At 35.0% G+C, this 25,478-nt stretch overlaps 3 protein-coding genes across 5 annotated transcripts; 2 read left to right on the forward strand and 1 right to left on the reverse strand.

Moving 5' to 3' along the window:
* The first annotated feature begins 161 nt into the window (after window positions 1-161).
* LOC102581687 (ubiquinone biosynthesis monooxygenase COQ6, mitochondrial) lies at window positions 162-7,525 on the forward strand. Of its 2 annotated transcripts, none has more exons than XM_006360277.2 (10): window positions 162-195; window positions 2,155-2,263; window positions 2,378-2,477; window positions 2,862-3,005; window positions 3,371-3,429; window positions 4,651-4,718; window positions 4,804-4,855; window positions 6,073-6,234; window positions 6,323-6,922; window positions 7,131-7,525. In XM_006360277.2, the coding sequence occupies exons 1-10, from the start codon at window positions 188-190 to the stop codon at window positions 7,344-7,346; spliced, it is 1,518 nt and encodes a 505-aa protein (XP_006360339.1). In that variant the 5' UTR covers window positions 162-187; the 3' UTR covers window positions 7,347-7,525. The 2 variants fall into 2 exon arrangements, with proteins under 2 accessions (XP_006360339.1, XP_006360340.1); XM_006360278.2 differs by having other exon boundaries at window positions 2,381-2,477.
* LOC102581356 (uncharacterized protein sll0005) lies at window positions 7,520-15,937 on the reverse strand. Its single transcript, XM_006360276.2, has 13 exons — window positions 15,540-15,937; window positions 15,151-15,300; window positions 14,804-14,974; window positions 13,747-13,890; window positions 12,590-12,695; window positions 12,235-12,383; window positions 12,023-12,148; window positions 11,220-11,363; window positions 10,911-10,998; window positions 10,307-10,680; window positions 9,259-9,579; window positions 8,311-8,532; window positions 7,520-7,822 (listed from the first exon to the last, which is right to left on the reverse strand). The coding sequence occupies exons 1-13, from the start codon at window positions 15,771-15,773 to the stop codon at window positions 7,679-7,681; spliced, it is 2,373 nt and encodes a 790-aa protein (XP_006360338.1). The 5' UTR covers window positions 15,774-15,937; the 3' UTR covers window positions 7,520-7,678.
* A 2,893-nt stretch (window positions 15,938-18,830) lies between these two features.
* On the forward strand, window positions 18,831-24,163 carry LOC102582242 (protein argonaute 18-like). Of its 2 annotated transcripts, none has more exons than XM_006360280.2 (8): window positions 18,831-19,198; window positions 21,373-21,453; window positions 21,539-21,627; window positions 21,714-21,788; window positions 21,976-22,070; window positions 22,367-22,462; window positions 22,863-23,060; window positions 23,950-24,163. In XM_006360280.2, the coding sequence occupies exons 1-8, from the start codon at window positions 19,076-19,078 to the stop codon at window positions 24,087-24,089; spliced, it is 897 nt and encodes a 298-aa protein (XP_006360342.1). In that variant the 5' UTR covers window positions 18,831-19,075; the 3' UTR covers window positions 24,090-24,163. The 2 variants fall into 2 exon arrangements, with proteins under 2 accessions (XP_006360342.1, XP_006360341.1); XM_006360279.2 differs by having other exon boundaries at window positions 18,965-19,198; window positions 22,860-23,060.
* Window positions 24,164-25,478: the final 1,315 nt, after the last annotated feature.

Raw genomic sequence — 25,478 nt, forward strand, 5'->3', positions numbered from 1 at the left:
GCATAACTAGCAATGAACACACAAAAAAAATGTGGCTTCACTTTAAATAGTTCTATGTAAAAAAATAGGCTACTTGTGCAAATATTTCCAATAAAATTAGGCCCAAAACTAAAATTGCCCAACTCTTAAGTCTCCAAAACGACTGTTAAAGGGAATTGCTTCTTCTCCACGTAGCAACATAGCAAGCATGAACAGGTATCGAATGTTCTTTGATCTATTTTATTTTATTTTAATTTTTCAATTTGCATTTGAGTTAGTTGAAAAATAGTAATATGAATTTGAAGTTACTAGGTGATTTTTTTATTTTCCTGAAATTTATGCCTGTCAGAATATTAAAATGGGTATGTATGCGATTTTGTGTTATTGATTATGTGTACTTTTGATTCTGTGTGTGTTCTTGAAATTATCCAAAAAAAAATAATTATTCCTTTGGTAAGGTTTTTGTGTATTATTGTAAGGTATTTCCAAGTATGAATTTTTGGCAGTGTTTTGGATTAGGGAAGTTTAATTTCAAGTTATTGAGTATGCAATTTGTGAATTTGTGGTTTTTTTTTTTTTCTTAAGTGTGTTTGGTATGACACAAAATGTGTTAATCATGCAAAGTGATTTTGTTGTGTTTGGTTTACTTGAAATTTTGGGAAATGGTTTCAATCAAAATGGTAAAAATGACTTCTTTGGCTTATAAAATGTTTTTTGGTTTTTGGCTGGTTAGTGGAAATTGTCTTTCCAAATAAATGTGTTAAAGCTTAATAGTGCATAATAATATTAGCAAATTTTATAGTGTCTGATGATTTATTTAGTACAGATTGATAATAATGTCTACTGTTGATTGGAGCAAGTGATCCGGTATTGAAAGTTATAGTTGTGAGGAAAATGACCTCTGTTCATAAATTAGAGAAGTCATGTTCCTCTGGTGGAAAATAACATTTTTTTTGGTAATTATACACTAGAAAATGACTTTCATTATACCATACCTACATTCGTAGTGCCTTAGCTGATTTCTATACTTGGGAATTAATGAGTGTAATTCGGATTCAAATTAGGCCCCTGTGTGGTTTGTGCTTTGTTTTTTTTCACTAGTCATCTTCTTTTTTCTTCTTCCGGCAATGCTGGATCACTTGGCAAAAAGTGTGTTTGGTTTCCTTAATGTATTTAATCTTGAATAGGTTTTTAGACTAGTTTTTTGTCGAATTCTTACTTCATGAATTTTAGTTAACTTTTATGATGATGAAGTGAAAATTTAGGGCATAGTTAAGGGACTATTTTGGGCAAAAAGCTAATTGAATATCCACTGAATATTTGTTGACACTTATTTTTTGTTTTGTTTTCTTTCCGGGATAGTAATTTTGGTCAATTAGAAGTTGGAGCTGCATAGTCTCGAAGGTACAAAAGGAACTAAGGTTTTTAAGAGCATAGTGATAACTAAATGTAGAGTAAATTTGATGTTGGGAGGGAAGAAAATGTGAACTGCATGATGTCTGTGTTTAGATAATAGATGTGTGCTTATTTATCTGAAAGGTGTCTTTGGTCTTTCTGGTTTGGAGTTCTGTACTTAGATGTAGAGCTACAAAATGGAATTCCGGAGCTGATTTTTTGGCTAGTTATTTTCTTGCTCCACCCTGAAGAGATCAGCAGTGGAGAATTTCCACTTTCTCCCTTTGTAACTCGAACTCCTGACCTCCCAGGGATCTATCACTGGAGCAGCCCTCTATTGTCTGAGAGTCAGAGACAGACAATACAATTGACTGAATGCATTTGTCTTTCTTATGATTATGACTGCATAACTACCTAGGAAATTGTGTAGATCTATTGGAAGAAAAACTTCATGTAGGAATAGGCAGATAGATTGCTTGGATATCCTAGTAACGTTGTTTGTTTTACCAACAAACTTTTGGTTCCTTTTGATGGAAATAACCTGCCTGTGTACATTAGACAAACAGGAGATTGAGAATATACTCATCAAGAGGGCAGTGTGTTTTATTAGTGTGTAGATTAACTCCAGTCTCATTTAAAATTGTGGTTGTGCATGTGGAAATTGTAACACATACCATATAATATGTGCCGATAGTGAAGTATAAAATATTGTCATATTTGATTATTCCTTCAATCTTTAATTTCGTGACGATAATGTAATCTAATATATTCTTGCATTAGGCTTTCTGTTAGCAGAAGAATTGTGTCGAATATTCATGGATTTAGATCTGTACAGAGGACTTTATGCAGTGATACAGGTGTTAAAAATCCCGATTTGGTCAGTGAAAAGGTATTATTCTAGTACTATCAATTTGAACGTTTGTACATTCTGATCTCTTTTCTTTTTTATTTTCTGTATCAATTCCAGTCTTCACTTTTATCTGCCTCTCTTTTAACTGCATAGAAGCCTTTGGAAAAGCCTGGATTAAGAGATGACATACCACAATATGATATTGCTATTGTTGGAGGTGGTATGGTTGGGATGGCTCTAGCGTGCTCCTTAGGTAAATATGTTTTGTTTAACCTTCTTAAATTGGAATTTTGATGCTTGAACAGTGGTAAAGGTGTCCTCTAAATTACTAGTTGAATCTAAGATGATTTAGAAATTCTTTTTGTTAGAAATTTCAGTCATCTGCTCGATTTGCACTTGGTACTCTGTTTTTCCTTGAAAAGCTTATCCCTGGTAGTGACTACCTGCAATGATAATCAGCCTGTGGAAAATAGTTGAATACTAGTTTATAAAAGTTTATCAACCCTCTGGGAACAGCAGTCTAGAAGGGGTAAAAGATGGACACTGTTGTATGTGAATCATTTGAATATATACTGTACCAAATTAAGCTAGTCAACAACATGACAACTCTTCTTCTAACTTGTTGACTATTCTGCAGCAACTATGCCATTGACAAAGCAACTAAGTGTTGCCATCATTGACAGTAATCCTGCTTTGATGAATAACTTTCACATTAAGAAAGAGGACCCCCCAGATCCACGGGTCAGTACAGTCACACCTGCCACCATTTCTTTCTTCAAAGGTATCCTCGAACTTATTCTATTTTCTGATATTTCTGTAGATTTTTCTGTCTGTACTGATAATGGTTTGATCTGTGTTTCTGCCATTACATTAACTGGTTGCATCTAAAGAGAAATTTTTTTTCCTATGCTGAAAATGTATGATAAAATCATTGTATTGGTAAAGCCATTGAAAAACAGTCAGAAAAAGATGAAAGACCTGTTGAAAGTTTATTACTTTTTGAATCAAAAGGACATTATATGATGCATTCTGTACGTGTACCAGTAGTTGTTACTTTCTGCTTGAACATGTTTGATTTGCTGAAAACATCATCACCTGTTAATGGAAAGCATGTGAGATTATCATGAGAAAACGTTTGGTTTACAGATATGGGTGCATGGGAATTTGTTCAGCAGCACCGCCATGCTTACTTCGATAAAATGCAGGTAATTTTGCTAATTACATTTTCATTCTTGTAAGTTTTCTTATGGAGTAATTTAAGCCCATCCTCTGTTGAGAATATAATTACTATAAATGCCAATATTTGGGGACATAGTTAAAAGAATAAGTTTAATGGGGTACGTAGTGTTGAACACCCAGTTTAACTCTCTACAATCATTGTCTTTATCATGTGCATTGAGAAAAGGTTCAATTTATTGCAATCTCTAACTACAGTTATTCCATATTATGTGTTCCTCAAACTCTTCTCTTTGGAGTACTGTAATTTTTGTCCAAGGATGCTTGCATATCAGAAATTTATTAAAGCACAAGGAAAATGTCTTACCATACTTGAATCGTGCTTTTAGACATCTTGTCTTTTGCCAAATAAATTTCAATCAATGTGAACCCAGTAGAAATTTTTTCAATGTGTACAAGGTGCGGTGACTACTTTCTCAAATTATAGCAAGTAAGATTATAGTATTTATGTTTACTGTTCAGTTGTGATATACAGCCTAATAAAGGAACTCCTTCCTGGCAAGGAGGAAGAGAGTTTGATCATGAAGGACACTTAGCTCTGTGCAATGGGACTTAGCCTTTAGACATCTTGTTTTTTTAAGTTACCAGTTTGAAAAAAAAAAATGGGACTGAAGGGTCTCTAAAAATATTTATCAGTGACCAAGAGTAGTATACCTATTCTCCACCTCTCCAATTAAAAAGAAGGGGAAAAGTGGGGTATGGATCTGTGTTCCAAATGTATGTTAAAGGAAATGGTTGTCTTTGTTTGTTTCAGAATTTCAGTATCTCTGTCTCTACTCATCCTTGTCATGTTAATGGCAGCAGATGGTAACACCAATAGCTTTAAACTAAGAGAGACTAAAAAGGTAACTGGCAAAGCACATCTTAGCTAAACTTGTTAAACTTGCAATGCTTTACTTCTCAGCTGCCTATGCGCTTCCAACCATCAAGATATCCTAGTTTTCAGAAATAGAAGGTTGGACGAACATTGTTGCTAACAATTTCTTCTTCTCATATATTTTTCAAGAAAATATCTGGAAAGCTGTTGCTTGTGAGAATTGTAATTTGTCTTTGATAGGACTATAGATTCTTGTAATTGCTAAGTTACCTTGATACAAATTGCATCATGACATCCAAATGACCTCATTTTTATTGGATCCAATCGTGGAAAAATTTCACTTTTGACCCATTAGTAATTTATTTCTTTATAGGTTTGGGATTATACGGGTCTGGGCTATACAAGGTACAATGCAAGAGATGTTGATGCAGATGTTCTCGGGTAAGAATTCCTTTTATTGAGGTAACAACTTGCTTTCATAGTTATGATGTTCTCTCACCAGATGATGTTTGAGTTTTGTCTTTAGGTGCGTGGTGGAGAATAAGGTGCTACACAAATCCTTGTTATCATGCATACAGGTATTTGAGCATATGGACCAACTTTTATTATGCAGTTAAAAGCATGTTGAATCCCTAGTTATGGAGATAGGACCCATTCCATCTCTTGGATGATGTGAATATTAAGTTACCTTACCTGAAAAAAAAAAACAATCTACTTTTAAGCAGTTTGCTACAATATCTTGCAGTGCATATAGGCTTAGCAAAAAAATAGAACACTAGGAAAGAAAAATATTGAGAGGTGATACCAAGTAGCTAACACTAAGACTGAGGAAGATTACATTAGGTTTAATGTTTGCTAGTCGTCCTTTTAATCTAGATAGAGACTTATCTTTCAGTAATTACTTATTTTAAAAAAAAGAGATTTGTATGTGAACTTTTAGTCTGAGAGAACCTAATTTTTGAAGTATTGAAATGACATTCCCTCAAATAGAGTGAAATGGATAGTGAGGATTCATCTAACCGACTCAACTAGCTTGGGATTGAAGCATAGCTGGTGTTGTTGTTAAGAAGCTTGCTACAAATCTATTTCAAGGATGGGGTTCCCTGTCTTTGATTCCATGCTTTGTTGCTTCTTGTGGAGAGCCATGTTCTTGCTTATGCTCTTTATCTTTGTATACAGAATTTAACCCATTTGGGTGAACAGTTATTATCATCAGTCAAAAAACTAAAATGAAAAGCGAACTGTTTCAAGGACGTGTTAGTGTTGATGATGTTTCAGTGTCTGATTCAACACCTTTCTCTAATCATATTGGTCCTAAAGTTGCTTTTACATGTAATTTTCTATTGTAACAAATGTTCTTAAGATCATAAATATTAGCATTTCTTTTTTACTTCAATTTTTCTTTTACTGCCGAGGTTCATAATTCCCTACCTAACATGTGCATCTCAGATCAAAAGTATACATGTTAATGTCACTTTTGTTGTGAGACTCAAACTGCTTTGGTATAGATGCTTCAGCAATCTAGATATTTCTGTCTCCCTTACTGCCCAAAAGACCAACGACAATGATGCTCCAACTGAATTGTTGAAGTTACTTGAAAAAGTGTCCGTGATAACTTTTACCTTCAGAATTTTGAGTAATAGATTGGTGTAACAGGGAAAGCTAAAACTTTTTGTTTCTAGTTCTAATTTGTGCTTATTGGTATTTAATTGGAACTCCTGAGATTCCTCATTTTGATTTATGTCAATGATTGCCTGGTGATATGTTTGACCGGAGGTGGTGATAATTTGGACAGAATACGGATTTTCAGAAGACAATACACTCGTCCAGGTTAAGTTCAATAACCTTTCCTGCAATGTCATCAGTGACAAGCTCCAGTGGCACATCATCATCTGCTAGTGGAAGTTCAGCAAAGTTGGAACTGGATAATGGAAACAGCATGTATGCGAAGTTAGTGGTAAACTCAACTTGTTTTATGTTTCACCAAATGTGAATGTTTTGAAGGATTCTTCAATACAAATGATGAGTTAGATAACATGTTACAGGTTGGAGCTGATGGGTCAAAATCAAGTGTTAGGGAGCTGGCAAGAATACAAACAACCGGATGGAAGTATTCACAAAGCGCAATCATCTGTACAGTAGAACATGCAGTAGAGAACTTCTGTGCTTGGCAAAGATTTCTTCCTAATGGTCCAATTGCACTTCTGCCCATTGGTGAAAAGTTCAGCAATATTGTCTGGTCAATGGACCCCAAGGAAGCTGTTGACCGGAATTCAATGTCAGAGGAAGACTTTGTAAAAGCAGTGAACCTCGCACTGGACCATGGATATGGTCCTCATCCACGATCCAAATCATTTGAGGGTGGAAATGTATTTTCATGGCTCAAAGCTGACAGCACATCATCAACACATGAGGGCTTTGAAGTTCCACCAAAAGTTACTAAGCTAGCCTCTCATAGAATGGCCTTCCCTTTGTCTTTAATGCATGCTAATAGTTATGCATCAAAACGTCTAGTTCTTATTGGTGATGCAGCACATACAGTTCATCCACTGGCTGGCCAAGGAGTTAATATGGGATTTGCAGATGCATTGTGTCTTTCTAAAGTTATTGCTGAAGGTGTTGCAGTCGGATCTGACATTGGGGAGGTATGTTCCTAATCCTTTCTTTCCCTGTAGATATAGACAGAAAATGGCAAGACATGAAGCTTCTCTATTCTGGTATAATCTAGAATCACTGTCTTACATTGATGGTTATTATTGTGATTGGCTTACAATTTTTGGGTATCCTTTACGACACTGCTGGCTCGTTTTACCTCTCCATTACAGGTTATAATGGTAATCTTATTCTGTGCAGATAACTCTTTTACAGAGATATGAATCAGAGAGGAAAGCTGCAAACATTACAATGATGGCAATCCTAGATGGTTTTCAGAAGGCATATTCTATTGACTTCATGCCAATAAATGTACTCAGGGCTCTTGCATTCAATGGGGCACAATACATTTCTCCACTTAAAAGGAAGATCATTTCATATGCCTCAGGCAACAAGTTGCTTCCTCTTTTCACATGATGTAAAACTGTTGGATTTTCCCAGTGATGTTTGGTGGAAATGTCTTGAACTTTTGTTCGTTGATATGAATAAATAATTTTCTTGCAATATGTGAATCCAGAGAAGTAGAACAGATTGTAAGGGAATTGCTGTTAGTGTCATATTTCTTTTTGATATATGGAAGTTTACATCTGTTCTGATAAAGTACAGAAACTATACTAGTCAGTATAATTGGTAAAGCCTCACAAGAGGGTACAATAAATATACTTTTTCTATATCTACTTACTCTCAAGTTTGTGAATGATATATGCACAATTCAAGAAGAGGAAACTGTAAGGTTAGAAGGATTGGAATTACAACAGTGCATCTCGTATCAAGCGTGCCATCACACGAGAAGTAAGTCGACTAAGAATTTCGGGAAGAACCTTAGCCGAGAGGCCTGGAAGCACTGGAAGAAGCTCCTGGATCACTCTACGGACACTTGCTCCCTCCAAACCCTGAGGATGAAATATAGTTATGATGTGTTTGAATAGCAAAATGGAAATGCACTTTAGTTTACTTAAGCTATTTTCTGGCAAATTACTCAGAATCTAAGTCCCCTTTATGTTCGAATTCAGACACTTAGAGTATATTTTACAAAATCATGCAAGTGTTTTGAGATGTAGATTATTACTCCTATGTCTTTTTCTTTAACCTGCTTGTGAAATATTATGACAGCCCACAGTTATTTCTACCGATAACGTGTCCATGGGAAGTTGACACTAGCACACGCTCAGAGGAGTTCAAGATTTCAGGAAACACATCTAGAAACGAGACATTGGTAATATGATTTGATGTTTAATTAAGCCTACTAGCGCAGGAGCAATTGCAACTTATTTGCGAGCAGAGGCAACAAAGGAGCAACCTCTTTTCTTTTGCTGTGTGCAAAGTGAAGTAATTAAATCTCCTCTGGAGATAAACTTGCCATAATATAAAATTGGGATACCTGGTTAGATGCAGTCCCAGCAGCTAAGAATTGGATGATTTTTTGAACATTGTTCAATATGATTCTGTCCTCCTCAGTTACATATGGTACAAGTGCAGCCGGTCTAATAGGTACAAAAGCAGCAGGAACCATACTGAATACTGGAATTGCATTTCCAATTCCAAGGTATGCCATTATTTGAACCAACTGCTCCCTTGTTAGTGCATCAATGCCCTTCACTATCTGCTTGCATTAAGAAGAGAATTATGTTGTTGAAATGTCACGTGTATGGCCCAGTAAGTATGACCGTATTAGAACAAATGGATACAGCACATACTTATATTCTTGTGATAGCTGAGGTTTCTAATAGTGGTTCCGTATTGTGTGTGTGAGAGAGAGAATGAGATCAAATGTTATATGAAAAGCAGACTAGAAATATATTTAGTTTACAATGGCTCAGGCGTGAAGGACAAGAAAGCAAGGACATATACCAGACATTACAAAAAGGCGATGATCATTTGAAGTCCATTTGCAAAGCACATGCTATTCATAGCACTCTAATCTATGCTAATTAAAACTGACAGTCATGATCTATATCCTTACTTATCTAACCTGAAGATGTTCTCACTCAACTGAAAGGGAAAATTTTCCACATACTGTTCAATACTTTTTTTTTATACTGTTCAGTACTTTTTCCTAAAAAATGTCCACGGGACTCACTTTTATGCAAAACAGTGTCAAATTCCTAAAAGCAAATTTCATCTCTAGTTGTGGAATCACTATTAATTAAATACTACAATAAAACTTTGACTATTGCCCTAAAAGTTGTGTGCCCATGCATAGTCAAACTAGGACACTAGAAATGGGTTAGGAGGAGTATGATAGACTATGAAACATGTATACAACTAGAAAGAACAGCATGTGTCAAGGATAATACAATGGTGACTGTTCCCAAATCTGTACACATACCTCATCCAAAAGGAATTCACGGAAAAAATTCCCTTTATCAGAGAGCAGAAATCCTAATGCTGCTCTGGTTTGAATTGGCTGCTCTGTTTGGTAAGCACTTGAGGGAAAAGGAATTATGCTATTTGTTTGGCTCTGCAGAATGCCAAGCTCTGCCATTCTCCCATTCAAACTCTCCCCACCTCCACTCTTAGCTGCAGTTATAAAATTCTCAAATGCTTGCATAACATCTATGAATCTGTCAGCATCAAAAACACCAGATTTCCCATATATTGTGTAACGTAAAGCACTCCGTAACCGCGGAGATTCATCTGTCAGCAGTCTCTGAGAAAAGAAAACGCACAGTGTAAACAATGAGAATTCAAATTATCTAAAAGTGACACCTGAAGGATGACAATGGACAAACTAAGTTTTGCAGAACCAAATCAATGAATCAAATCCCCTCTGAAGTTTAAGCTTTCAGATGAGTTATAGGAATGTCATTTATCACAAGTGGTGTAGTAGACAGAGCCACAGAGTTCCATGCTACTACACCATGAGAATAAAAAAAGGAAGCTATCATGAGAAGTTTTGATTTTGGTCCCATGTATAATTTATGTCATAGAATAATAATGGGTAAAGTTTTTCTGATCAATGAAACTGATCAATTCTTATTATGGACCAAAGAGGATAGTGCCGAATTAATATAGGACCAAAGGAGTACAATATTGAGAAGCGTGTCTTATTCATATTGGTACCAGAGACTTAAACGAGCTCTACAATCCAAATTTAAACTATTTTGCATTAAGTAGGAAATGTATAAATTGGTTAAAGACATGTCTCAATGGTGTTCGACAGCCTCCCAAGTAAGACTCAAATGCACAACCATATTTAGTCTCCGAGGTTAGTAGGTTGTAAGTGTGAAACAAGGCTATCTGATAATGTTGTCACATAGATCATCAAAGTACCCTCACAGAGATGGCAATTGTTGTTTCACGCAATTACAGCAATTTGGATCCATGTAAATGTAAAATATAGAGAACAAATGAACTGTGGCACCATATGAGTGTACCTGTGCTATATATGGGTAAGCTTCATCCACTATGGCAAAATCAGAGTTCCCCACCAATGCAATCCCCTCCAGCACGCCTATTGCTCGAATTATTAAAGCAAAATAGGGTGGTATTCTAAATGGATAATCAAATGTTATTTGTGCCAAATCTGATGCCAGCTCCTGGAAGTTAAGATTTTTTGCTCCCCCACCTTCAAGTGCCTGGTCAAAAACCTTGGCAAGTACAGGCAAAATGGGTTGCAAATTGACCCCATCGGGAATGAAACCTAATTTCACAAAATCCTTGACTATGGCACCATAATCTCGATGAATAAGGTGAGATATGGCTTCGATCATGCCATATTTCTGATCATCTGTTAATTTTGTAACCAAGCCTGTCAAAGCAAAATAACACGAGTCAACTTACGGCAAGCAAAGAGTAATAAACTGATCAATTACAAAGGAAATAAGCACCTTAAAGGCCAAATCAAATTAAGTTCAAAGTAAACTGAAGGTAACTTGTCAATATAGTTCTTCATCAGAAACATTTCTCTCCATAGAGTTACTTTCATGAACTATTCAATAAATTATCAGGAAAAGAGGAAACCAAATGAAAGCTTCTTACCAAAGTCAAGTACAGCTAGCTTTCCATCTGGCGTACGTATTAAGTTCCCTGGATGTGGATCCGCATGGAAGAAACCAGTGTCAAGCAACTGTATACCAAAAAGACAAAATATAAGATGGAGAACAAATTTTAATTGTCAAGAGGATATTCATAGAAAAAATACCACATTGATCGATCTGGAGTAAGGATAAGGCAGTATACAACAGAAAAATCAAGAAAACAAGATCTTAATGATGTTTGCAAGATATGAGACTCAAAAGCTTAATTAATATATTAACATAAAATTTGTAAAGAGTTTAAGCATAGCACCTGCTTAAGGTAGCATATGACTCCAACATTTACCAAATCACCTACATCACTTGCGGTGCTTTGTGATAGCTTCTCTCCATCAATCCATCCTGTTGTAAGAACCTTCCTTGAAGTATATTTGCTATATGTCTTAGGGACAACAACCTGAAAAAGGTTTCCCCAGACAGATCACAACACTGTTAGAGGCAGCAAGCATCATACTTTCCAGTTTAAGAAATCTGTACTTTAATACATCTATAAGAATATAGGCAAATATCTACTCTTCTGTGAGTAAGTTCACATACTTCTCCTTATCCTTTTTTCCCTAAAAAGTTAATAAATTGCACACTGCTTTTTCTTTTTTGGAATTAACCAATTTCATCAATAACTAAGGAAGAGAATTACAGAATCCAGCTTAGACTATCGCAGCCAGCTTTTAAGGAAACAAACTTACAGCAACAAAATCTCTATGACCTTGTGTAACCTTAGTTGCGCAGACTCTTCACTTTTGATGCCGCACCCGTGTTGGATTCTCCAAAAATACACTACTTTTGGCGAATCTGACACGCACCTGTTGACATTTTTGAAGAGTCCGAGTAACATAGGTCTAAACTGGAGGACACCCCCTAGGGAGGGTTTCTCCTATTTTGAGACAAGGTGCACTGCTGGTTAGAGACAAAATTCATTTTTCTTATTACATGGAGAGATTGGAGGTTGGGAAAGAAAAGGAGAAGTGCTCTTTCTCGCTTTATTTAATTCTAATCATTTCCGGGTTTTATTCATTTGGGGCAGAGGTGTGAGGTAGAGGTCAGAATTGTTGATACCTGAGGAAGGTCTTTTTTCATCATCTCAGCAAAAAGTGTTCCATTTTCTCCCTCATTCACATAATCAAGTTCTTCGAAGAAGCGGGCAGCCCATTCATCCACCAATCCAACCACATCAATGGAAATCTTAAAAACAGAAGCAACAAGCATTATTTCTTCCAGACTAACAATGATTGGAAAATAATGGGGAAATATAACTGGACAATCAATACCTGTGGAAACTTGCGAAGAACTAGCCCCAAGTTCCGTATGATAAATAGATCAACTGTCACTGTCTCAAGGACAAAAGGCCTCTGTACTTTAACAGCAACCAAGTCTCCATTCTCCTTCAGCCGGCCCTTATACACCTGCCCAAGGGACGCTGCCAATGCCATGATGAAGAAAAAGGTTCTTTAGAAATTAGCTATTTTTTTACATTTTACAGAAGAAAAATGTGCAAAAAGAAGCACTCACATTTAAGTTAACCCAACAAAAAGAGAATGGTTAAGGAAATACATAGTGAAAATGAAGAAATAATTACAGCATATTATTTAAAAAGAAAGTTCTAGAGATGATGAGAAAGATTACCAGCAGCAATTGGGGACGGAGAAAGCTCAGAATAGATGTTAGGCCATGGTTCTCCCAATTCCTCCTCTATAAGGGCCATAGCAACATCATCTGGAAATGATGGTACCTGAAGCAATCATGCAATGCTAAAAGTTCAGAAGGCAACAGTAAAGAGTTTTTTCAATTACACTACTTTGTCATTTGTCAATCTTACCCCCTTCCCCCAAAACTTCCCCAAAAAAAAAACTACTGGGAAGAACCAGTCACAAGGTCTCCAGTGCAGGCTGTACACAAGACTAATCATGGTAAATCCAACATTCTGCTTACATTGATTAGTGCAACATGTTTCCAATAGTAAGGATTGTAGTCTGTTCACATTAATTAGTGTAACATGTTGCCAACAGTAAAGATTGTACATAGCTTACACAATATTCCACCTTTCAGTGTTTCATATTATTTCTAATTTCGTCGCATGCAGCTTTTAGCCCCATGACGTGCACCTAGTTCTTAATGTTTCTTCTTTTCTGACTTGGCAAAGATGTTCTAAATGTATTCCATAAAGAAAAAAGAGCCTCATCTCTTCAAAAGGGCTCAAAGAATTCTCATGGTCGAAGAATGAACCTGTCAATGCCTCAGCTGCTTTAAAACATGAACATTACTAGGCAAAGAGATTCACCAGTTCTTCTCACATGAAAGCAATGGCTTAATTTTACAGAAACATTTATTATAAAAATGGTTTTAGAAGCAGGCTTTTCCATTGGCATTCTGTGACAAGGATAGACATTATATTTCATCCAGATAAGAAAGACTTCCCAACCAAATTACAAGTGCCATTGTTACGGTTTATTCCAGATCATAGGGAAAAGGGTTAGCCTAAGAAAGAAGTTTTAACAAAGTAGTTCCTCAATCTCCAATACAGTACACTACAAAGAATATTAGTCTCTAATTAAAGGACAACCACATAGAAAGGTAGATGGCATTAAAATGAATTGGAGCTCATCAAAACAGTTATATGAATATGAAAAAAGCAACAAGAGAATTTTACAGAATCCACCATTCAGGTATCAATGAAATTAAACTAAAATAAATAGTATGATTTAAGTTGGTAGATATAATAGTTTCCTGAAAATTAAAGTTGGACTTAAAGAAATAAGTCATGCTGCTGACTGCAATCTGACCTTATCACAAAGCTTCTGCAGCTCAACCATCGCAACAGGTGATAGTATATCTGGCCGGATGCTTAATGCTTGCCCTAGCTTTATGTATGCTGGACCCAGTGATGTTACAATCTCCCTCAACTCAATTGCTCGAGCAACCTCATTCTAATGATTGGAAAAGATCAAAAGTTATGGGATGAAAAAGTAATGAAAGATGTGTGGTATATGAGTATATAAATGAATGCATCAAAGCTCTATTTCAATGTTCACCACACAACTGTTCCAACTCATAGAATTCTCTTTTATGACATAAAGATGATTACCTGTTTCCAAATGGAATTTCATGAAATTAACTAGTTCTACAAAAGCTTACAGGGTTCCAACACATCTTGATTCCGGGTTTTCTTTTATTTGTGTGAGGTGGGGGTGGGGGGATTACTCAAGCAGACCAAGCATATTTGTTAATGTCACTTGTTCTAATTCCCTTTTAGAAATTAGGAAAGCTCAACCAAAACAATTACTGATTAGTAACTATTTCAAAGGGAGAAACTTTAGGCACTATTGGTTTTAAGAATTCATCAATTAGTGTTTTACATCCTGGCATTGTGACATGTTAAAATTCTGAATAACTATATTTAATAGTTTAACTTTAACCTCAGAATTCATTTTGAAGTTCATTTACTCTGTCACTTCTTCTGTCCTATTACTCTTCCATCTTGATTGAATGTCATGCCTCACAACTCCATTGTCTCAGTATCAACTTATCCTTGTTCTTGTTAGGTACTGTAGTGAAATTTTACCGTAAGGTATCAAATGAATGAAGCTCTGTAGAGAAGAGATCAATAAAGAAGCCTAAAATGCTTGAATTTGAAATGAAGAAAATGGTAATCAGTTCGAAATAATAGCTCCTTATTGATCATTCAATCAGGAATACTACAGAAAGCCAAAAAAATCCATCTTATAGGACTGCAAACCACACAGAACCCACAGGCATAGGATTTCAAAAGTTAATTGTATGTAGCTCTACATGCAATTCACTAACTTCAGCAAAAGCGGATAAGCATCCAGTGCAGCTTACCTCTTTAACCTTTTTATTTATCACATCCCAGGCAAGACGTGAAAGAAAACCTCCAGCAACAGATGTTAGCTGGACTATACGGGTAGCAACAGCACGCGGCCGTTTACCCCAATATGCAGAAATGCTAGCAGGATCATAAACTAAGGGCAAGAACTCACTGCTCTCATTAACCTGAAGAAATCAAAGATAGGAATCATTAAAATATATAGTAATTGCCAAAGGACAGCTATTCCCAAGCCAACCAAAAGCTAAAGATCTTTAGATACAACAGAATATCCATTTATACTTTTCCAAGCCAAAAGCTAAAGTTCTTGATATACTTTGATAAGAAAGTCAAACAAACGAACCTCTACTAGGCGAAGCTTAATGTTATCATCAGCAAACAACGAATCTTTCAGGTTTTGACCTCGAAGCCCCCTCATGAGTATAGCTAAGTCCTCATTTTCTTCCATTTGTGCCCTCACTCTCTTGATCTCTTGTGATACATCCTGCATTCTCTGCAAACCCACAAATACAAAAATTCAATCAGCCATCATCCAAACATCAGTATACTAATCACACCAACAAACCCATTCAAATAACCAATTTGCAGCTTATTTTCCCTTTAACCAATAAAAATTCAGAAACATTTCTAAAAATCATCCCTTTTTTTCGAACAGCAGCACAAATTAGTATCACAATTCAATTCACCCAAAAATTGACTAAAACTTTCAAAAATTGAATTAGCATAACCTACCATAGAAGAACCATTGACTGGTTTAGGAATGCCGTTAACCGGCTTAGTAGTTGTCTTTGACTCCGACGGCTTAGGTTCAGTCGCAATTGCCCGAACGACGCCGTTTTTCCTCCGAATCCTCAATTTCTTCAACGATGATGATGAAGAACCAGAAGAAGAGAGTCCACGATACGGCAATGAAGAGCGACACATAGGATCAATTCCACAGTAAACCAACTGTGCAGCTGCATCCATTATAGCGAAATCAAAGCTTCAAAAAAAAATTATATCTATACAAAATTGTATGTAAGTATAGGTTTTTGAGTGAAGCTTTTGAGTTGCAGTGAAGAGTGAAGAAGAAGATGAAGATTGTAAGGAGTATTATGGAAATTGAAAAGATACGTGGAAGAATGTGGAACAAGTAAAATTTATTGGACTTGAGGGACTATAATGAAATTTTATTTGGCGGGATCTATACACAATTATGTGCCGTTCGTTATTTTGATGAATTTGCTTTTTGGTCCCTTTTTATATTTTGATTGTTATTTTAGTACCCTGATCTTTTTGTGCCATATACTTTTTTGTGAGCGACAATTTACGGCTTTAAATGATGTGTTTTGTTTAAATAAAAGAATTATATGTCTCCATAGGTGACCAACGTAGGTTGTCGTAGAGTAATGAGACCGTTTCATTTTTATTCAAAAGTCTTGAGTTTGAATTCAAATTCAAATTTAATCGAGATTTTAATGCATGTGTTGAACAGTAAATGAGAAATTAGAAGGCAAAAAAATCTCCATATTTGTGTGCTTAAAAGATATATATAAAGAAAGACCTAAAATTGCATTGAAAGAATTTATTTTAAAGAGACATAGATAAGATGTGTATTAGAGAAATATTCAGTATACAGTAAAATCTCTATAAATTAATATAAGTGAGACCATGAAATTTTATTATTTTATAGAGATATTATTCAATCGATAAATTAATATTTATTAATTTAATGAATGGTTTGAGATTTTAAATGAAGGTTAATTTTGATTATATCAAAATCATTGTATCTTACTGATTTATGTATCATATTTATTGATTTCACATAAAAAAAAATATTATACATAAAGTACAACGAATACATCAAAATCATTGTATCTTACTAATTTTTGTATCATATTTATTGAATTGTCACTATCGTGCAAACAAAAGAGCATGGATGACAAGTGTGCTTTTTGATGAATATATTTGTTGGTTTGACCACAAAATGTATGGTAGACGAGTTTTGTTTATGGTAGATAATTGTCCAACCCATAATAGAAATATTGAAGGACTACAAAATGTTGAATTGTTTTTCTTGCCACCCAACATGACATTCAAAATTCAACCTTGTGATGCTAGGTTAATAAGAGCTTTTAAGATGTATTATCGTAACAGATTTTATCGTAGGATATTAGAAGTTTATGAAGTGGGACAAACTGATCCAACAAAGATTAATGTTTGGATGCTATCAATTTTGCAATCCCTGCTTGGACAACAAATGTTCAACAAGAGACAATAGCAAATTATTTTCGACACTGTAAAATTCGTTCGGGGATGCGATCTCACAGAATTTGAATGAACCCACTTGTGAAAACGTCATTCATGAACTTGAGGTCGTGATTAATGATCTCGGTTACCACAGTAAAATGGATGTCAATAACCCGTTGGATTATCGGAGTGAAAGTGATACATGTTCAAAGGTCTAGAGCTTAGAAGAAATTGTGGATACCATCGGAAAAAGCAATGTTGATGATGAAGTTGAAAATTATACTATACCTTTTGAATCAGTTACACATAAGTAAACACTTATCACATCAAGAACTCTTCACAATTTTATGGTGTAGTTCGAAAAGACAACACCAGAGCTCTTGGATGCAATAAGAAAAACTAGAGATGAGCTTCAACTAGATTTAAATTTTAAGAAAAAACAAACACAATAGAATCATATTTCACTAATTTGTCTTAGATATATTTGTACTTTTAAAGAATTATTAATTTATGATATTAATGAGACCATATATTTATATAAGGGTCTTTTGGAAATATATTATCTTATTATCTTATCGAAATTGGTGATATTTTCCGTTGACCCAAGTTGGGACCGGAGAAAAATATTATTTTAGAGAGATTATTAATTTATTGGGTATTAATTTATAGAGTTTTTGCTGTTATATATTAGAGAATTTCCAGTGATAGATAAGATGTATTGAAAACATTTTTGATAAAGATGATTCATATATTTAAACTAAAAGGAAGTGGGACGTTATTGTTATCAATTTTTAATAATATTATTTATGGTTTACTTATAATGTAAAAAACATTTTTTATGAATTTATAAAGTAAGGTTGGTATATATATTATTCTTTTTATGTCTTATATGTGGATTTATATTGAATGTGTTGTTGTTGTTGTTGTTGTTATTATGACATGAAATGAGATACTGATTAGTCGAATGAATGAAATTGCTTTTTAAAAACTTTTGAAGCAATATTTCAATACACAGTTGTGGAAAGTTTGATCATTTTATCGAATAATAATAAATTGATATCAATATGAACTGTGATGGTGTGTTTGAGATTCTTCATAAATGTAATTAGACTTTAATACGAATAGAAAAACAATAAAACGACATAATTTTTTCAGTATTTCTCGCATACTTTTGCTAGTTACACACTTTGTAAACCTAATTGCTTCTATGAGTTAGTTATATCACACAATAATAATACAGAAACACAACTATATTATTATTATTATTTCCATCAATAAGTGGAGACTAGTGAAATACGTCTACAAATGTTGGTACCATTCAATTATTTAGACTCATATTAGGGATTATTTCAATAATGTATAATAATAGTAATAATATTTAATCATATTTTAGATAAAAAATTTATGTGTTCTTAATCACTGATCGCTTAAAATATATCATATTTTTTATTATATACATTAACTGTCGTAATTTATAAATGGTAAAACCTCACATAGTTAAAAGTTTGGATTAAGGCAAAAAAAGAGTTGGACTTCAACCGATTCTATGTTATGAATCGAGTAAATAATACAAACAAAAAAGGTTCAGAAAATTATAAGACCTTTACATAATTTAAATGTGTAATTGCTAATTTGTTCACCGTGTATAACGGCCTTGTCCCAATTAAAAAAAATATAAATGTACAAACTTTTGTTTTATTTGCTAATTAATGCCTATTATTAAGCTACTCTCACGCATAACCTAAGTCAAGCCGCTCTAAATAGAAATAAATTTAGGGTTAGCTTTTTTCTAAATAAACACAAAAGTACAAAACTTTTATGCACATAGTACAACTTTTTTATGCATGCATTTACCAATATTCCTATTTTTTTTTTAAATCATTTTATTTTTCAGGAGTTTTATTTATATTATTGAATATAAATTCTGAAATTCCTATATTTCTACACCATGTGTCTCTGTTCTTTTTTCAGTATAACATTTGGCCCTAAAGAAAGAAAGGTCTAGAGAGAGTGAGAGTGATTTTGTTGAGAAGAAGAAAATGGATAGGTACCAGAAGGTGGAGAAACCAAGGCCAGAGGAACCCATTAAGGAGAATGAGATCAGAGTCACTGCACAAGGTCTTATTCGAAATTACATTAGCTATGCCACCACTCTTTTTCAGGTAATTTGTATAATCTTTTTGTGTTTTTTTGTTTCATTCCTTATGTGTTTTTACTTGTTTTGAGTGTGTTTTTATGTGGGGTTGTGGAAAGATTTCATCTTGATGATGTTTTGGTTTGGTTTTGGGGGGTTTGTTTGTTGTGATGTTGTTTTTGTTCTGAAATTTTGGGGGAAAGTAATGAAATTCTAAGAAAGTTTTGTTTGGCTACGTTTGTGGTTAATTGAGTATGAGCCTAGTTTTGATGTTTTTTTTGCTTGTTTTGAGTGTGTTTTTCACGTGGGATTGTGGAAAGATTTCATCTTGATGATGTTTTGATTTGGTTTTGGGGGGTTTGTTTGTTGTGATGTTGTTTTTGTTCTGAAATTTAGGGGAAAGTAATGAAATTCTAAGAGTTTTGTTTGGCTATGTTTTGGTTAATTGAGTATGAGACTAATTTTTTTATTTTTTTTTTGCTTGTTTTGATTGTGTTTTCATGTGGGGTTGTGGAAAGATTTCATCTTGATGATGTTTTGATTTGGTTTTGGGGGGTTTGTTTGTTGTGATGTTGTTTTTGTTCTGAAATTTAGGGGAAAGTAATGAAATTCTAAGAGTTTTGTTTGGCTATGTTTTGGTTAATTGAGTATGAGACTAATTTTTTTATTTTTTTTTTGCTTGTTTTTGATTGTGTTTTCATGTGGGGTTGTGGAAAGATTTCATCTTGATGATGTTTTGATTTGGTTTTGGGGGGTTTGTTTGTTGTGATGTTGTGTTTGTTCTGAAATGTTTGTGGTTAATTGAGTATGAGCCTAGTTTTGTTGTTTATTTGCTTGTTTTGTGTGTGTTGTCATGTAGAGTTGTGGAAAGATTTAAGCTTGATGATGTTTTGGTTTGGTTTGGTTTTGGGGGATTTGTTTGTGGTGATGTTGTTTTTGCTACAAAATTTGGGGGAAAGTATTGAAGTTCTTTAGTATTTGAGTTTGTAGTGTTATGGTTGCTCGGTCTTTCTTCCTTTTCACAATTGAGGTGAAGAAGATAAAAAGACACTTCTTTTTTGGCTATGTTTGTGGCTAATCTTGTTTTGAGTGTGTTTTCATCTGGGGTTTTGAAAAGATTTCAAATTGATGATGTTTTGTTCAGTCCTTTGGCTCTTGGGATGTTGTTTTTGCACTAAAAAATGGGACAAGAAATGAAAAGGTTTTACATTTGAATTTGTAGTGGTATGATTACTGTCTTTTTTCCTTCTCACAAGTGAGGTGAAGAAGATAAAAAAATCTTTTTTGGGGTTTTGCTTGTGGCTAATTGAATATGAGCCTAGTTGTTGTTGATTTTTTGCTTGCTTTGAGTATATCTTCATCTGGGAGTTTGGAAAGATTTCAAATTGATGATGTTTTCTTTCAGTTTTTGTGGCTGTTGCCGTGGGATGTTTATCTGCTCTGAAAATTGGGGAAAAGTAATGAATTCTTTTGGGAGCTTGTAATAGTTTCATTACTCATCGACTCATCATATTCCTTTTCACAAGTGAGGTGAAGATGATAAAAAGAAACTTTGAACTGAAAACTAGTTGTGGAAAATAACTATTGAAAGTTATTATTAGGCCTTGAAGCAGGTGGTGGAATTCCATTCTCTGATTTTCATCAAACAAGTTTGTTTTCATCTGTCTATGTGGCTTCTCAATTGCATGTTCGCGAATGCTAATGCTAGGATTGGGCACGGGTTGCATAAATTATTCTCTATAACCTTCTTGTGAACCTGATCCCCTTGTAAACTTTTTTAGTCACACAGATGCTTGTCAGGTTCTCCTTGTCGAGTTTATGAGAGGAACTGCTCATTATCAATATCTATTTGTAGGCTGCTAAAATGACATTTCTTCATTTAGTTATGTTTGCATCAATTGCAATCATGTGGCTATTGTCTTGTTTCAAAAACAATGACAGTAAAGGGGAGAGAAGTCCCTAGTTCTCTACCTAGACATTATATTTATTATGAAACTTTATTACACTGCCTGTTTGTGCAATTTTTTCGTTATACATTCTTGTTTCGATCAGAAAGTGTCTTATTTTTCCTTCTCTCTCCTCAAATTTAAATGCTGCTGAAAGCCTGCAAGTGTTTGCCTTATCTCAATGTTATGAGGTATGTAATAAATGTTATACTGCATTGCATGAAATTTGTTTACATACCACTACCGTCATGTTCAGGACCAACGAACAAATGAAATTGTTTTGAAGGCAATGGGACAGGCTATCAGTAAAACAGTTGCCATTGCAGAGATTATAAAGGTATTATCAGTGTTATGCCATTTTAATTTGCTAAGCACAGGAGTGGCAGCTGATTTTATTTGCACGATTTGCATGTGTAAAATAGAAGAGAATTCCTGGGTTGCATCAAGATACATCTATCAGCTCAACTACCATAACTGATGCATATGAGCCCCTTGAAGAGGGTCTACAACCGTAAGTTCATGTTGTTCTTGCTTCCAGTCCTCCTTTTATGTGCTTCAGTCAGGCAGTTGATTTACCTCTTATGTATGCTTGAGTAGCTTGGAGATGACTCGCCAGGTCTCGCTGATAACAATTACTTTGTCAACTGCTGAGTTGAATCAAAGCTCTCCCGGGTAAGCTCTGCAAACATTATATGTTTATTTTGAAGGATGGTTCCTCCCTCCATTTTTTTGAGAAACATTTAACTCTCTCAAACCCGACCAAAGGAGCACATCTAGTTGAACAACTCTCATTCTTATTTAGAATGGAAAGATCTGAATATATATATTCTCTAACCTGGGGTAAGTGCTGTGTATCTAGCTACCAAGCTCCGTCTCGTTTTGATCAGTCAGGAGCAGAGAATCAACTACTGCAGCAAGGAAAACAAGCCTATGTTCCTTCTGATTTTAATCAAGGTGAATCTGTTAATATTGAGTTGGACTACATACTACCCATAATTTTGCTGCTTGTTTCCCTATTTTTCTTTTTGATTGTTTTTGAAAAGTTCTTGAGATTTAACACATGGATAATTGGCCATTCAGCAATTAGATTTTCAAGCATGGTCCATATCAATTGTGAAATTCATCATTTATGTTCATGAGTGGGATTGAAGCATAGTTGTTGGTGTTTGTTTACGTTTCATCACTACACTGCAAACAAACTTTGCAGCCATTTCAATGTTATTTTTTTTCTTACAAAACATGATATTCAGATTCTTATGGTGTCCGTGGTCGAGGCCGAGGTAGGGGCAGAGGCAGAGGGCGTGGAAGGGGACGCGGAAGGGGTGGTTATGGAAACTACTACCAAGGTATTGATTTGTATAAGTTCTCTGCATAGCTGATTTCAACTAAATTCCACGGACCCTTCACTTTCGATGTTGCATACGTGGCTGATTCTCCAAAAATACACAACTTTTGGCGAATCCAACATGCATCCCTTGACATTTTTGAAGAGTCCGAGCAACATAGAATTTCAATCCTCTTTTTGTTCTTTTTTTATTTTTGGCCATAGTGGGACTGGGAATAGAAAAGGGAAGGGAGACAGTGGAATTTGTATCCATGCAACCAGTACCACCGGAATATAAGTTTTAGTCAGTACCACCGGGATATAAGTTTTAGTCAATTCTATGTTTATTTTATTTTTGATGTTAAGTTCATTTCCAATCGTGTGCTCTGACTAATACTCTAACTAATACGTGCTATTAGCAGATGATGGTGGATATAATAACCCAGGTCGAGGTGGTAGATTAGCAGATGATGGTGCATTTTACAACCCAAGTCGAGGTGGCGGATTTGCAGATAATGATGGATATTATAATCAAGGTCGAGGCGGTGGGTTTGCAGATAATGGTGGATATTATAATCAAGGTCAAGGTGGTGGTCGAGGCAGAGGTTGGGGATACCGTGGTAAGTTTATATTCTATGCTCCCATATTATCTTGAGATTAAGGAAAAAAGTTAAAATAGAGTTCATATTTTGTTTTATAAAGAAGTCGCATTGTGGTTCAAACTTGCAGTGAAATTCTGATTTTTGAGGCTCATGAAAATTATGTTGAATATTTTGCACTTTTTGTAAACAATAAAGCTTGTCAGCTACATTGGCTGGAGGAGAAATCAGAAAGATTACACAACACAGATCTCTAGGCGTCTTGTTATATCAGTTCATGTTAGAAGTTAGTTTAGTTGTTCCCTTCATAGTCGAGGCCAACATGAAAGTAACGTCTCTTTGTTTAATTCTTATTTCTGTTCTCCATCTTTTGTCAGCAAGTGATTCTATTCCTAGTTGCAGAAAAAACACATTACCTTGACATAGCCTCCAACAAAAGAACTTATAATACATAAACACACACTCAAACTTGGGCTTAGCTGACAAGTAAGCACTCCAACTTTGAGAATGCACATCTAGACACTTCAACTCGTCTGTACTGTGTGTCAGTTGAACACTCTAGATTATAAAATGATTATCCAGACACCTCCAAAATTTATGTGCCACGTCAGCGTCGAGTGTCCACGAGACACAGTGGGGATGAGTTGGAATGTTAAGTGTCAGTTGAGACCAAGATGAGGTGTTAAGATGTGCACTCTTAAAGTTGGAGTGATGTGCTTACTTTCTAGTTGATCCCAAGTTTGAGTGTCTGTTTATATATTATGCCTAAGAAGAGTTAACTTCTTTCTTTATCCCTACATTATAAGATAAAAAATAACTTCTTTCTTTACTGGTGTGAATTTATGCTTGAGGACTGAAAGTATATGCTCTACATCTCTTTACTTTTGACCTTTTTGTTTACTCTCAACAGGCACGGGATACGGAAGGGGCAGAGGCGGAGGCTGGGGTGGTGGCAGAGGTTATAGTCGTGGACGAGGCCGGATGGGTGGTCGAGGAGGAAGGGGTGGTGGAAACCAGTATAGGCAAGAAGAGTTTGCTGTCAGAGCTTGATAGGAAGAAATATTGCACAACCTTTGGCATAGTGTGAAACTCTTTTGAGTGAATTTTCATGCAGTTTTGTTTGATGTTTCTTGGCAAAAGGTTTTGTTACTTTGGTTGGTTTCTTTTGCTTAGTTGGAGAGCCATTTTTTTTTTTTTGTTCTTGTTTTCAGTTGAGACCAAGATGAGGTGTTAAGATGTGCACTCTTAAAGTTGGAGTGATGTGCTTACTTTCTAGTTGATCCCAAGTTTGAGTGTCTGTTTATATATTATGCCTAAGAAGAGTTAACTTCTTTCTTTATCCCTACATTATAAGATAAAAAATAACTTCTTTCTTTACTGGTGTGAATTTATGCTTGAGGACTGAAAGTATATGCTCTACATCTCTTTACTTTTGACCTTTTTGTTTACTCTCAACAGGCACGGGATACGGAAGGGGCAGAGGCGGAGGCTGGGGTGGTGGCAGAGGTTATAGTCGTGGACGAGGCCGGATGGGTGGTCGAGGAGGAAGGGGTGGTGGAAACCAGTATAGGCAAGAAGAGTTTGCTGTCAGAGCTTGATAGGAAGAAATATTGCACAACCTTTGGCATAGTGTGAAACTCTTTTGAGTGAATTTTCATGCAGTTTTGTTTGATGTTTCTTGGCAAAAGGTTTTGTTACTTTGGTTGGTTTCTTTTGCTTAGTTGGAGAGCCATTTTTTTTTTTTGGTTCTTGTTTTCTCATATGATTCATTTACTTTGATGTTATGTAATAAGTTTTCATTTTTTTCAGTGTATATAGACTGTTACTTCACCTCCCTTTCATTGTAGTAATTTCGAGTTTGAGCCTTGAGAATGGAGAATTTTTTGGTAGGACGACTTTACTTTTGTGTGAATGCTAATGGTGATCCTTAAGGTTAAACGAATAAATGAAGCTATGATTGCGTTCAGATGGAGATGATGGTCTGCATTTGATGTCTTCAAGTCGGTTATAGTAAAATTGATAGGCGAAAAATAGTCAATAGCAGTTTGTTCTCGTCTATCAATATATAGGAATTTAGGTTCATGAGATTGTGAATTTTCGATAACGATTGAGTTGAATCAACAAAAAATTGTCTCATAGTTGATATCTGTAGTGTAAGTTAAATTATGGTATCTATAGGAATAGTAGTATGTTTCTTTGTTTCCCACTGTTATTTTAGTATTCGTATTCATATTAGAACTCGATAAAATTTAAATTCACTGTAAGATTTATTCTTGAGGATGATATTTCAACATGATTTTTTTAAAATTTCCAAATACTAACATTGGAGATCTCTTATTAATGATGAAAAAAGTGAAAACATATTGAACTCTTTATTAGAAGCAAAGTTTTCTTTGTTCTGAATTTGTGAAGATGTTGGTTTAATGATTAATATAATAA

Source organism: Solanum tuberosum, unplaced genomic scaffold (assembly GCF_000226075.1).
Source record: "Solanum tuberosum cultivar DM 1-3 516 R44 unplaced genomic scaffold, SolTub_3.0 scf00319, whole genome shotgun sequence".
Taxonomy (NCBI): Eukaryota; Viridiplantae; Streptophyta; class Magnoliopsida; order Solanales; family Solanaceae; genus Solanum; species Solanum tuberosum.

What these genes read in the sequence shown, in the direction of transcription:
- LOC102581356 (XM_006360276.2), bottom strand. Translation starts at nt 15,773, where the DNA reads ATGGATGCAGCTGCACAGTTGGTTTACTGTGGAATTGATCCTATGTGT. An exon ending in TCCGTCCCCAATTGCTGCTG is followed by an intron (nt 12,384 to 12,589) that starts GTAATCTTTCTC and finishes TGGCATTGGCAG; the next exon opens with CGTCCCTTGGGCAGGTGTAT. An exon ending in TGAAAAAAGACCTTCCTCAG is followed by an intron (nt 11,364 to 12,022) that starts GTATCAACAATT and finishes AACCTTTTTCAG; the next exon opens with GTTGTTGTCCCTAAGACATA.
- LOC102582242 (XM_006360279.2), top strand. Translation starts at nt 19,076, where the DNA reads ATGGATAGGTACCAGAAGGTGGAGAAACCAAGGCCAGAGGAACCCATT. An exon ending in TCCTTCTGATTTTAATCAAG is followed by an intron (nt 22,071 to 22,366) that starts GTGAATCTGTTA and finishes CATGATATTCAG; the next exon opens with ATTCTTATGGTGTCCGTGGT. An exon ending in CAGAGGTTGGGGATACCGTG is followed by an intron (nt 23,061 to 23,949) that starts GTAAGTTTATAT and finishes TACTCTCAACAG; the next exon opens with GCACGGGATACGGAAGGGGC.
- LOC102581687 (XM_006360277.2), top strand. An exon ending in CCGATTTGGTCAGTGAAAAG is followed by an intron (nt 2,264 to 2,377) that starts GTATTATTCTAG and finishes TTAACTGCATAG; the next exon opens with AAGCCTTTGGAAAAGCCTGG. An exon ending in GCATGTATGCGAAGTTAGTG is followed by an intron (nt 6,235 to 6,322) that starts GTAAACTCAACT and finishes AACATGTTACAG; the next exon opens with GTTGGAGCTGATGGGTCAAA.